Here is a 12,279-nt window from a genome sequence, read left to right on the forward strand (position 1 = left end):
AAGTGCTCTCAAAGCAGACCTGTAGAGGTTATTGATAAAAGGCAGCCCAATACATTCCTCTTTTCAGTGAAAGTAAAATTGCAAACAAATCTGATATAAAATAATCCAACAAACTTAGACTTGAAGACTGATGTCCACCATGCTGAAGTAGCTTCATCTCTGAATTTTTTGGTATTGGCAGTCTGTGATTACAGTTGTAGGGAGGCTGATGCATACAATGTCTGAAGAGAGCAATGCCTGAACTGACACTCATCATTGTTACTGCTTTAGTTTGGTTACACTCTCAAGTTAGTGTCCTTTTTTAAAATATTTTTTTGTTCAGTAAAAATGGAAAAAAGGTAAAAGGGTTGTGGACTCTGTTTAATTACATGACTGTAATTCCATTTCTGCTGGCTGAACTGTTTGAAGGATCTAGGTAAACTGTACACACACAGGGTATGGACATGTTGAGATGACTCTTCTCAGCTGAACTGTTACTGTTTTCTGTGTTGGACTTAAAAACAGAGAATCAGCCCTACTCGTGATACTTGTTTTTCATCTAAAGTCACTTTACTAATGACAGAACGTAGCTTTTATTTTTTCACCCATAAATTTGGCTTTAGCATACCTATACTTGAATACATACATCCAAAACAAATTGAAGGAAAAATTATGTGAAATCAGTATTAATGTTGAAAATATGATTGATATTTTACATAGGTTCCATGAAAGAAAACAAGTAGAGTCATAAATATAACCCTGCTCCACTTTCTCCCATCAGATGTCTAGGCACACAGGTGATACCTCAAAATATGCCAGACATTTTAAAAAGCAGATTTCATGTAAAATGCCGTACCCTAGCCACAGACTTTTCAAGTCTAAGGGCAAAGATGGTTTTAGGAGCATGCCGTGTGATGTCATCTGCCTCTGCTATCTTCAATAAGAGGACAAAAAATCCCCAACCCCGCAGTCTAACCAAATCACATTCAAAGGTTACAGTTTAAATAACTGCAAGAGTTAACTTTAAATAAGCAGATCAGATCATATATGTAGTGCGTTAGAAAGATTGCCCTGAGGAATCTGCAAGTTAATATTGCAGACCTGAAGGAGACCTACAACTACTTCGGGCCATATTGGATCGCTAGTCTGAATTTTAAAATTTTTTCATTGTCCGTATCTTCGAATTCAGAACATCACTGCAGAAAAGGAAATGCACAAAGAGTGCCAACTCTCTAACATACAGGAAAAAGAAAAAAAGCAAACAGTTTACTATTTATCAGGTCTTCCTCTGTTCTTAGAGGATCTAGTGATAAATCAAAATATCTGGCTTGTTTTTAGTATATGGCTGGTATGAGTTTGGGGTACAGGTATTTAAAATTGTGGAAGTTCCAGTGGTAAAACCAGGCAAAGGGAAAATCATTATTAATCTGTTTAAATCTATTGTCTTATATTTTTCTTTTTCTCAGTGAATATTGAAATAATAAGGTGTGAAATGAAAAGTACAGTAGTTCAAACCATATATTTCCAGGAATGCCATTGTAAAGTGCTCCATACATGGAGGTCTTACCAAATCTGTCCTGAAGCAAGGATAGCACCCCAGTTTGGTTTTTTTTTTTCATCTGTAATGTTCCACTGCAAAGTATTAGCAACTGAAGGTGGTTATGTGAAGTCAGGGTGACATTCTTAATCAGTCACGTTTCCCAGCTCCCTTCTGTTACTTTTGCTAAAGAAGCAGCTCACAAGGTCTTGTGCTGTAACTATCAATAAGAAATTTAAACATAGCTGCCTAGAAATACTTGGGTAGTTGTAGACAGGTGCGTCTGATTTAAATATTGAAGTCAATTTGAACTATATTGAGTTACATCTCACTATATGCATCTTACCCCAGGAAAATTCGCAAGCTTAAATTGCTCGTGTTTAGTGTTATCATGTAAGGTTTCACAGGGTAAAAGACAGACCTGAAATATTTCTAACTGGTATTCAAATTTTATTAACACCTTTTTGTATAGCTTGAGTGAAAGGTCACGCTAGACAAGCAGCATCTTCACTGTTTGTAAATGTCTAATTTGCTGTTTTTAAATTGCTGTGAACTTCACTTACTTAGTCCTGCTGAATGAATCCAGTGTTGCAAATACTTCTGACAAGCGAATATTTGCTTAGTGAGAATCCATTGTTCATAATGGATTGAGAGGGACATGCACTGTGAATGCATTTTTATTGCCGTGCCATCTCTCAGCTATTGTTTCAGTGAGATGAAAGTAGCGTTGTGATAAAAGCCCCGGGTTTCTTAGTGCTCTGTGTGGCATTTCCCGTCTTACTGGTAGGTCTTAGTGAAAAAATGCTTATCGTAGGCATTTTTTCATGTTATAAAAGATTTAAAAAATATATGTTTTATAAGAACTTGAACAGCAAGAGTTAGGAATACAAACACACTTAAATAAAACCTGAGAAAGTGCAGAGGCTGGGCTGAAGACATGCCATATTTTTCGAATGCATTTTGCTTTTTGTACTCAACTCAGAGTAATTCTTGGGCACCTCTGTGTATGCAATCTGATCTTCCCTCTCCCGCAGCCGCACAGCTAACAGATGGCAGTCACAACTTCTAGCACAGAGAGTGCCACTCAACAGAGCCCTAGTGCTGCTTTTGCGGTGCTCTGCTCTAGGGGCAGAAGGAGATGCTATATAGCAAAGCATCGCTCAGAAAAGGCAGTGGTTTTACTGTGCAAAAGTTATTGGATGAAACTAACTTCTAAACATAACTTTAATTGTAGTATGTCAGTTCTAAATAGCTTGGAAGCTGAATCCAGCAAACAGTGTAAGTTGAGCCTTTGGCTGTATTTCTGGTAAATTGTAGTTTGTGTTTTCAGACTTGATTTTTGATTTTCATGTTTGGGCAGATACACCTTTTGTTTCATGAGCTGACACATTTCACATGAAAATCTTCAGCTGGACTTAAATTTCAGCTTACTATGGCATCATGTGCTGTTATTAGCCCTTTGACCAGGTTTTCCATGAGCAAATGGATATGGAAAAGAACCCCTGAAATAATGAGTTCACTCTGGCATAATAAGTTGTATCTGTTTCTGTTCCAGCTTTCACTAAATTTCATCCATAATCTGTAAAATATGTTTGGTGATTAGTGAGAGCACTCTCCTTCTGTTTAATGGTTTTCCTAGCCACTGAAATGTTTATGGGTCTTGATAAGTATTTTTAGACTACAGAGTATTTTGAAATGCAATTAAAACAGTTTTTTCTTGGATTAATATAAAGAAAAGAATGTCTTAATTCAGATCTGTGTGGGAGATTCAGCTCTAGGCGTACCCTAAAAAAATGAATCATGTCACCCTCTTCCTTGGATTTCTGAGAGAATAACAGTAAGTGGCAATCAGGCTGTGAAGGTTTCCTTCAGCAACTGCTGTGATCATGTCCAGGAAACATTATGTAGCCCTAGCAAAAATCTCACTGCTGAAATTTCCCTAGCCTTTGTTTACATCCCTGGAAGCCAGCTGAAGTTGTGTGATGGATCTGGGCAAGCGCTGAGTGCATGCCAGGAAGGGAGAGGAGGGCAGAGTGACAGCTGTACATCTGAGAGTGCACTGGGTCTGAGTCTGATCTTGAAATGGCATGGAGTTTCTTTCCACTCAATTCTGTGCAGCGGGTATAAGCCTTTGGCCCGCTGTTTGTCATTTGACCATGAGGCCCTGCACTTTCTAAATAATCTGGGATGAAAGAAAAGGTATTTTTAAAAATAAATTTAGAATACCAGTTTGTTCTTTTGACAGTGGTGACTATACATAATATTTTAAATAAGGGAATTACACTAGAAACGTCTCTACCCATAAAACATGTAGAAGAGAGTTAATCTATCAAAATTAAGTGTAAAAAATTTTAAAATCTGACTGATATTTCAACTGTTTAAATATATTGAATTTGCAACACACTAGCGAACATGTCATTTCAAGCATAGCTTTGATTATAAAAAATGTAAATGAAGATATTTGAAGTACTAACCACGGCAAGCAAGAGGAATATTTTACTCATAAAACTAACAGTTACAAAAACAACTGGTAAAGCAAATAGAAGGTGATTATCAGATAAAGCAAGTAACTCCCAGACTTGCCCTCAATTTCATACCTGGTTTGATCAAATATTCATATTTCTAAACACATAATAGAGAAGAAAGAAAGTTCATTCCCTGCGAAGTGATATAAACTGAGATTCAAGTTGAAGTAGCCTGATAGACATTGCATCAGATGTTTAAGACTGAAAATAATGGTAAAGTCCAGCCGCTGTCTTTTTTGTTTTCTGTCCAGTAGTTCTCAGAGTGCTGTAACACAGATCTTACTTTGGCACTTGACCATCTGCAGCTGCTTCACTCTAGCCCCTAGTGAGTTAGTGTCCATGAAGTCCATCTTAATGAAGTAGAGAAAAGGTTCTTCAGGAATATAAAAGATTTACCCTACTTAGCATGGAGCTGCGTGCAGTGTGAAATAGAAAGCAAGTGGTGCATGGACTGATATTTGAAAAGATCTGTGGTTTAAAAATCCCTGTCTAGGAGACTGCATACTGTGTTTAGAGCTGGCTTGGAGTGCTCAGCGCTGCAGAGTGTGGTCAGCTTGCTGCCATTTCTTCCTATAATAAAGATGCTAAGGCCTTTTTACCTATTTATTTCTGCTTCCTTTGAGCTTTGGGTTTAGTGGTATGCGAAAGAAAAAAAAAAACAAGCATATGTTCGGTTGCTCAATCAACCTTTTCTCAATCCACACTCGGTGATCTCAGTGAGTCATTACGGCATAATTACAATTTGAGTGTGATGCCCTGTTTGTAGAAAAGTATCTATTTTTAGCTGAAGAAACACTTCAGTCCCTGAAAGGAGGAGGAAAAAAAAAATCAAGAAAAGAAAAGGAAGAAAATCTGAAACCAGCAAATCAGTGGTATTGTTAACTGATATTACGAGACACCCTGTAGATTTACAGTGTTTGCATTCAGACACATAAAACTGCACTGAAAAGAATGCCTACAAGGGGTTAAATTCATATGCCTGCGCTGCAGCCTATTTCTGTCAACACTCAGCTCAGGAAATAAACATTTATGCTTTCTGAAATGAAAGTGTATTTTTGAAGACTAGCCGTCAGATATTTTTTGCCCTTCACACTTTCAAATGCTTAGCCTTTTTTGTAAGTTGACTGCAAAGTGCATCAGTTTGCTAGGCAAAAAGAAGAAAAAAAAAATCTTGACAAGTGCCCATGGCATCATTGTCAAGCACACGAGCGTCTAGTAGAAGATGGCAGGAGAGTTGGCACAAAACATGCTTCCTTCAAGCTTCTTACCTCAGGGGTACCTGACTCTTGAGAAGCCTTTCAATCCTTCCAAATGACGTTATTGCAAACTGTCATCTGGTTTATTTGGAGTGCGCTGTATCGCAGATAAACATGCTACTTAACTGCAGGTCAAGGTACAGTCATTCTGCTGGCAAATGCCTGAGATACATTAAATGGCATTGACTTGGGGAGGGAGATGGAAAGAGATCAAAGTTGTCACCGATATAGTATATGCTAAGGGGGAAAAAGGTACACAACATTGTATTTTAAAAAGCCATTATGCAGTTCTACATTTAAAACTATGACCTGCGAGTCTCTTAAGGATTAAGGAGCCACACAATGCACAACAAAGTTCAAAACCATCCTGTCATGCAGCATCTCAGGGTGGTTTGGAAAGAGCATACAGTTGTGACTGGGAAGGCTACCACCTGTCCAGGAAGCTGGAAATGTATTTACAGATAATTTTGAGACTTTTTGTTTTAATACAATTGCATTTTAAAACAGAGCATGTCCACTTGTCACAGAACGTGGCTGCTCTAGGGGATTCATATAACAAAAGCTCAGTGAATCAGAACCCAGTTTAGCATGAAATAAGTATAACCTTCAAACAATTAAAAATAAATCTCCATATGTAAATACATATACCTATGTAATTATTAATTTAACTGTGACTTGCTGAACTGCTGTTAAAAAGGGCATTCGGTGTGATACAAAAGACATGCTGGATTCTTTCACATTTTCTGAAAAATCAAAACAAAACTAGATTAAATTCAGCTTGATACAGCTTTACATTCCCAAGAGAGATGCCTTTAAAAGTTAAAACATGCTTTCACAGAGCAGGCTTTTAAGGGAAAGTTACTTCGATCAGGAACAAGATAATCATGTTTATTTGATTTATTATTGGAGAGCAGAATAGTGTGGTTTGTATTTGCCAAATTTTCTATAATATAAAAAATGTGGGGGTTTTTTTAATGTGTCGTAGGAGAACAATTAGTATATTTGCTGCACCAGAAAGCAGATTTTTCAAGACTGCAGAACAATAAATTATAAGCAACATTCCATTTTTCCTCCTCACAGGGCATATGTAATTTCCTTTGACTGTGGCATGCAATAAATGTTATTGAAACATAGCATTATTTATTTGAAAAAAAAACCACAACAAACCTGCACTAAAATAGATAAGTAAATAAAAGAAGGAAATCTGGAGTTTTCAGGGGAAAAAAAGAATAGAGAGAAATTGCAGGTTAAACTTTTTTAATCAAAACTTATTTTATTGCTTTTTGCTTAATTAAGCTCCTCGGAAGTGTGTGAAACATTGTTATATCTGAAAAATTGTTAATTTGTAAATCACAGGGACAAAAGGGCTCCACTGCAACTTTAAAGTTTCTTTGCACGTAAATGTCAATAGAGTGCCTTCTCCATCATCAGCACTAAATTCACATTGATGCCTCTTTTCTTCTCTGTATTGATCCTTCCATGAGAACGTAGATTTGTATCTGTTAATTAATGCGTCCTGAAACAGCGTTTGTATTAATCAGGCAGATAAGAAAAATTGGATGCCTGCACCCTCATGACAACCGTAAAAGTGCTGGCCCTGATAAAATCGTGGATGGACCTCAATAAAAAAGTTCCTCCTTCCACTCAATAAACTAATCATCCTGCTTTTAATTATTCGGCAGAAAGATGTGTGGAGATTGGAGAATGTGTAAATCTATTTACTAACAGCAGTGTCTGGGAGGGAGAATGGGGCTGTCACAGGACGGTGCTGCAGGCTACGTTCTCTGTCCATCTGCTGCTGCAGAAAAACTGGTTCTTGAAAGACGAAACAGAAATGTTGAAGCTAATTGAAATCATGAATTCCTCCTTATAACCTTTCAAATGATTATTTCTTCTCCATTTCCCTCTTATTTATTTTAATTGCAGATGTGTTGTTTTCCACTGTCACCTCTTCAAGGGTTTCCTGTTGTTGTTGGCTCAGTTTTTGTTGGGGTTTTTTTGAAGGCAGAGAGCTATAGTTCTATCACGAGACTCAAAAGACAGTAAGAGAAAATGAAAACAAATAAGGAGGGGGAGGAAAATGAGAGAGAGAGGGAGAGCGAGAAAGAGAGGCAGTATGCAGCCAGTTTTATGTTTCTTTTTTTATGGATGCCTGGTGGTTTGAATGTGGGGTTTTCTTTTTTATTGTATTAGTTTTGCTGCTTAGTGCTTATAGAGAAAATCTTGTTTGGAGTAGATGCCTTGCAGATTTGCTAGTTTATGATATATTCCTGCTTGACTGTAACTCTCAGCTTTCAAAACAGAAAAATGCATTTAAGTGTAATTGAACACCAAAAAGAATGTTCTTGCAGCGGGAACCCTGTCAAAGGACATGTAAGCAGCTCCATAAACAACTAAATGAAAGCCTCAGACATGTCTTAAGACCCTTTAAGGAAAGCTTGACTAATCCCCTTTGATGATTTTATTAAGTACTTGTGGTTGATGGTGCCAACTGGCAAACTACTCGGTTTCACCAACAGGCCAGGAAAATCACTTCCTCTCCCATATTGTTTTGTGGCTCTTAATGTGATTGGGATATTAGCAGTTTGATACAATAAATTAACAGGTTCTGTAAACAAGAGTCTGGAAAGGTAAGACAGTAAAGACCTTTACCCTTAGTGATCCTATTAGGAAAGACAGCAGAGGGAAGGGGAAAAAAAGGCAAAGGTTAAATTCATTAAGAGGCATTTATTAAATTTTTGGTCACCCTCAGAAAAAGAATGGTGTGACTGCTGTTCAGTTTGCACTTTAATATGCCACCCTGTTATTTCAACAAGTGGAGTAGAGTCAGGAGCCATTACAGAAATAATTAGCATCTTTTCTGAGAAGGATAGGTGTTACTTCTCTTTCCCCTGAGGTTAAAGTTTAAAGAGTATTTTCCTCTTTGTGATAATCACCTTAATTCTATTAAAACATCAAATCTTCCCTTTTAAAAAGGTTGTTTTTTCTTCTCTTAAATTCTATTCCTTGGCTTATGGTAATGATGAACAGTCATCAGATCTGTGCTTCACAGCACCAGGTCTTAGAACTAAGCATGAGTATTTTGGAACAAAGAAGGTATCATAGAAATCACAGACTGTCACTGCACTCCCCAAATTAATATGATTTTTACAGAAGGAGTCTGCAAATTCCAGCTTATTTATAATTTTATGTGTCAATTAGAAAATGTTTGATTTTATATGGATTTACTTCCCTGTAGTAGGGTGAGGAGGAGAGGCGCAAAAGCAAAAGGAGTACATACGTATGTTATCACAATGTATATTAAAAAAACCCACAAAAACAACTAAACAAACAAAAAGAGGAGCGATTTCTGACAAATTCAAATGTGCTAAATATTTTTCCTGTATTTTTTTCCTGTTCAGGATTCTCCACTTTGTCTCTAGCTGACCAGATGAGCCTTCTGCAGAGTGCTTGGATGGAGATTTTGATTCTTGGTGTTGTATACCGGTCACTTTCTTTTGAGGATGAGCTTGTATATGCTGAAGATTATATTATGGATGAAGACCAATCCAAATTGGCAGGCCTTCTTGACCTCAACAATGCCATACTGCAGCTGGTGAAGAAATACAAGAGCATGAAGCTGGAGAAGGAAGAGTTTGTCACCCTCAAAGCTATAGCACTTGCTAATTCAGGTTGGCAGAATGGCATGACTGTTGCTACATTTTTAATATATAATTTTTTTTTCTCCATAATATTTTCTGCATGCTTGTTTTAAACGCAGTTTAAGAAATTGTTTGTCAGACCTTATACTAAAAGGTAACAAACAATGCAGTTCAAACTAATAAGAACTTTCTGATTCTAAGTAATTTTGGAATATGTTCCTAAGGGAGTGAAGGATACTGCAGTGTAAGATCTGGAGAGTTATTTTACAGGCAAAGATCCCTTCAAATTGATATAGATGTCATTCTCTGAAATCCATTCCATAATCCAGCCAAGTCTGATCATTGCAATTAAAACAAACAGAAAGGATGCATGAGAATATGTTATATACGTTCTCTTTAGAAGCAGCTACTGAATTCAGGGTGAATTCAGGGAATGGGAGGAGGGAGGAAATTCTTATTTCATCTCTCAAAGGCTGCACCTTACCTTACGGATCCTCTGCATTTATGAGACTGCTTCTGTAAAAATTATTACCTGTGCAGCAAGGGTTAAAAGCCTCAGAAAGATTTTTTTTTTCTGCATTTGAATTTAAAAGTGCTGAAGCAGTGAATACTATCAGATAAGTAAAAATCGGTTTTGCTTTGTTGTTTTTCCTTTTGTGTCTCCTTAATGCTTTATTGTGGCCTTAAGTCCCTTTTAGCATTTGCATAAAGTTCACATAGATCCCTCTTTAATGACGTGCCGATCATTAGATACCTGTGTGTCAATAACATGCTCTGATGCTATGTTCCATTGACAGTCACACCGTGCCCCTCCATCTGCTTTTGTTTTGACCCTATCTTTGAACTTTATCTTGGTTGCTGGCCAGTAGTTTTCCCTTTAATTACAAGAAGGAAACTGTCAATAAAATCTGTTAAATGGGATGCAACGAGTGGCTTGAATGGGCGGACGGCTATTTGTTCAAATTCTGCAGCATTCAAGGTATTGACAGTTTGTTTTCTGGGGCCATATGTGACGATCAATCTCAGGCTGGGCTCAGCCGCGCTGAAAAATGAAAAACCAGATTGCTTTTGCTTACTTGTGGATGACGACTTGTGATTTGGCGCGGTCCTAGTGAGATGAGACCTTCTGCCCAAATTGCCCCCCTGAGAGCCAGGACGCGTGACTGTTTTTAGAAATAATTTTTTAATTGATTTTGTAATTAACAGTTCATCTACAATATTGATGCATGAATCCTCAGATTGATAGGAGGGAAATTGTTTTCAACAATGAAGTTGTAGTTTCCTATTTGTCTTTGTAATGTGATTTAGCACTCTGCATTTTTAATTGGAAATATAATTCAAAAACATGCAAAGCCAAAATGCTTATTAGTTTCTTTGTAAAATATTCTCCACCCCACTAACTCTGCCCTTTAGTATTATCTTATTTCTGGAATAAACAAAGTGCCGAAATGCCCCTCAAAGATCTTTTTTAATTGAAGATTTATTCATAGTTTTTGACCACTGTAAATAGACACTTAAGAATACTTTGCAGCTACAAGAAGGATATTTCTCAAAATTGGTCATGCTTAATAAGCAGAGGCAGAAGTTATCTGGAATTAGCAGTCTAAATTGAGAAGTTTTTTGTAATTAGTTTGATTCTTTAATTCAAAGACTGAATTAGAAATTTTTCTATATTTTACTTCATAAAAAGGATAAGAGGCTAGAATATAGTGTTTAATTCCACTCACATCCCTTGTTTCCCCACCAAAAGACATACAGTGTCAAGTAACAATAAAAGATACTGCTGCCAAAAAAAAGTTTAGTCATACATTGTGCATGAAGTGTGTCAAAATAATCTGTAGCTTCATTAACTTCACTGGGAATTACAACCATGATAATATCAGAGATAAATACAATTCAGCATGCTAAAATTCAGGGCACATTTAAGTTAAAATGTTTCTTTCCCTCATCTTAAAAGAAATAAAAATGCTGATTTAAAGTGAAAGTGTTGCAAGGAGGAGTTAAAAAGCAGCCCAACCACTTGACTTCCTTTTCAACAGAATGTTTTGACTGCTGACATTCAGCATTTCTGCTTCAGGTTTTACGTGCAGCAGGTATCAAACTTCAGCTGTAGCTGCACTAATCCGTAGATGTAAAATAGCACCTGCAGAACTACAGCCCATCAAATAATATCAGACCCCTAGTGTTTTAATTTACAAATGCTGCTAAAATTAATGTAGAATTAGAATTAAAGTAAAATTAAACTTTTTGTAATTTATAGACAAAACCAGAAGTAGCTTTAATTTCACATAACTATGAACTTGATAAATGCAAATGCAGCTCTATCTGAAAAAAGTGGCATTATAAAATCAATCAGTTAGCAATTCGCATTTTAATATTTTTGTTTTAATATATTTTGTTTAATATATGTCTATTTTCTTCCAAAACTTCCACTGTTTACTTTTTCCAGTTTAAAATATATTAGCCTTTTTATCACTGTGGAGAGAATGGACAAAGTATAATAAGAAATCTTAGGCGTTTCAGACATTTTTGCCATATCTGCTCTATCTAGAAAGATTTCCAGGTAGACTCTACTGTAAACAGTAGAAAAAGATGGTTTTATGGTATTGTATCTGTGTTAGTGATTTATGATACAGTGTCATAGTACTTTCCCTGCTGGTGTATAGAAGCTGGAAAAAAGAAATGGTGGATTGTCTTCATAAATTGATTGTATTTTGTTTGAATAAATACTACAAGCTTTGTTTTGACCAACAAATCTCAGTATTGTGAGCATTAAAACACCCCAAATGCTCACTTTTCTCTCAGCCTGGATTCTACTTGTGCAGTTCTTGATCTGAGATAATGCTGCCATTTGGTTTCTCAAAAGTGGGGAGGAGGAGCTGTTTTTCAGGGAGGTTCTCTGAGAGCCATTATCAAATGTTCCCATTGCAGGGCTGGCCAATACCATCCTGCTTCTATAAATTTACAGAAATGCAAGAAGCGGCCACCTTGTAGATCGCCACTGATTTCAAACGGAGTGCATATAGCATCTGGAAAGGTTAAATACATTTGTAAGAGCACAAATTCTGTGTAGACATTTCAGTCCTGTGTGTGTTAAAAGCCTCTACAGGCATGATTTCAAGAGTTAGGTTTAACTTGTAGTGCTTAATAAGGAGTTTAACAGGTTAAACGTGTACGTTGATTTGACGTAATTAATACAGCCTTTATGCTTGAATGCCAGAGAAATCCCTCTCACCACAACATTGCCCTTGTCCTGTCAGTGTCACCCGCTTCTTCCCTCTTTTACCCTCTTTACACAAAAGCAAGTAGGACCCCTCAAGCTGCCGGATGCAACTGCCCTG

At 36.8% G+C, this 12,279-nt stretch overlaps 1 protein-coding gene across 14 annotated transcripts in view; it reads left to right on the top strand.

The window, feature by feature from the left end:
* ESRRG (estrogen related receptor gamma) overlaps nt 1-12,279 on the top strand; it is a 402,243-nt gene that overhangs the window by 378,070 nt on the left and 11,894 nt on the right. For all 14 annotated transcript variants that reach the window (XM_069852777.1, XM_069852783.1, XM_069852780.1 and 11 more), the window contains one exon: nt 8,699-8,968. In XM_069852777.1, coding sequence (XP_069708878.1) covers nt 8,699-8,968 — 270 coding nt within the window. The remainder of the gene's footprint in view (nt 1-8,698; nt 8,969-12,279) is intronic.

This window comes from Phaenicophaeus curvirostris, chromosome 2 (genome assembly GCF_032191515.1).
Source record: "Phaenicophaeus curvirostris isolate KB17595 chromosome 2, BPBGC_Pcur_1.0, whole genome shotgun sequence".
In the NCBI taxonomy this organism is placed as follows: Eukaryota; Metazoa; Chordata; class Aves; order Cuculiformes; family Cuculidae; genus Phaenicophaeus; species Phaenicophaeus curvirostris.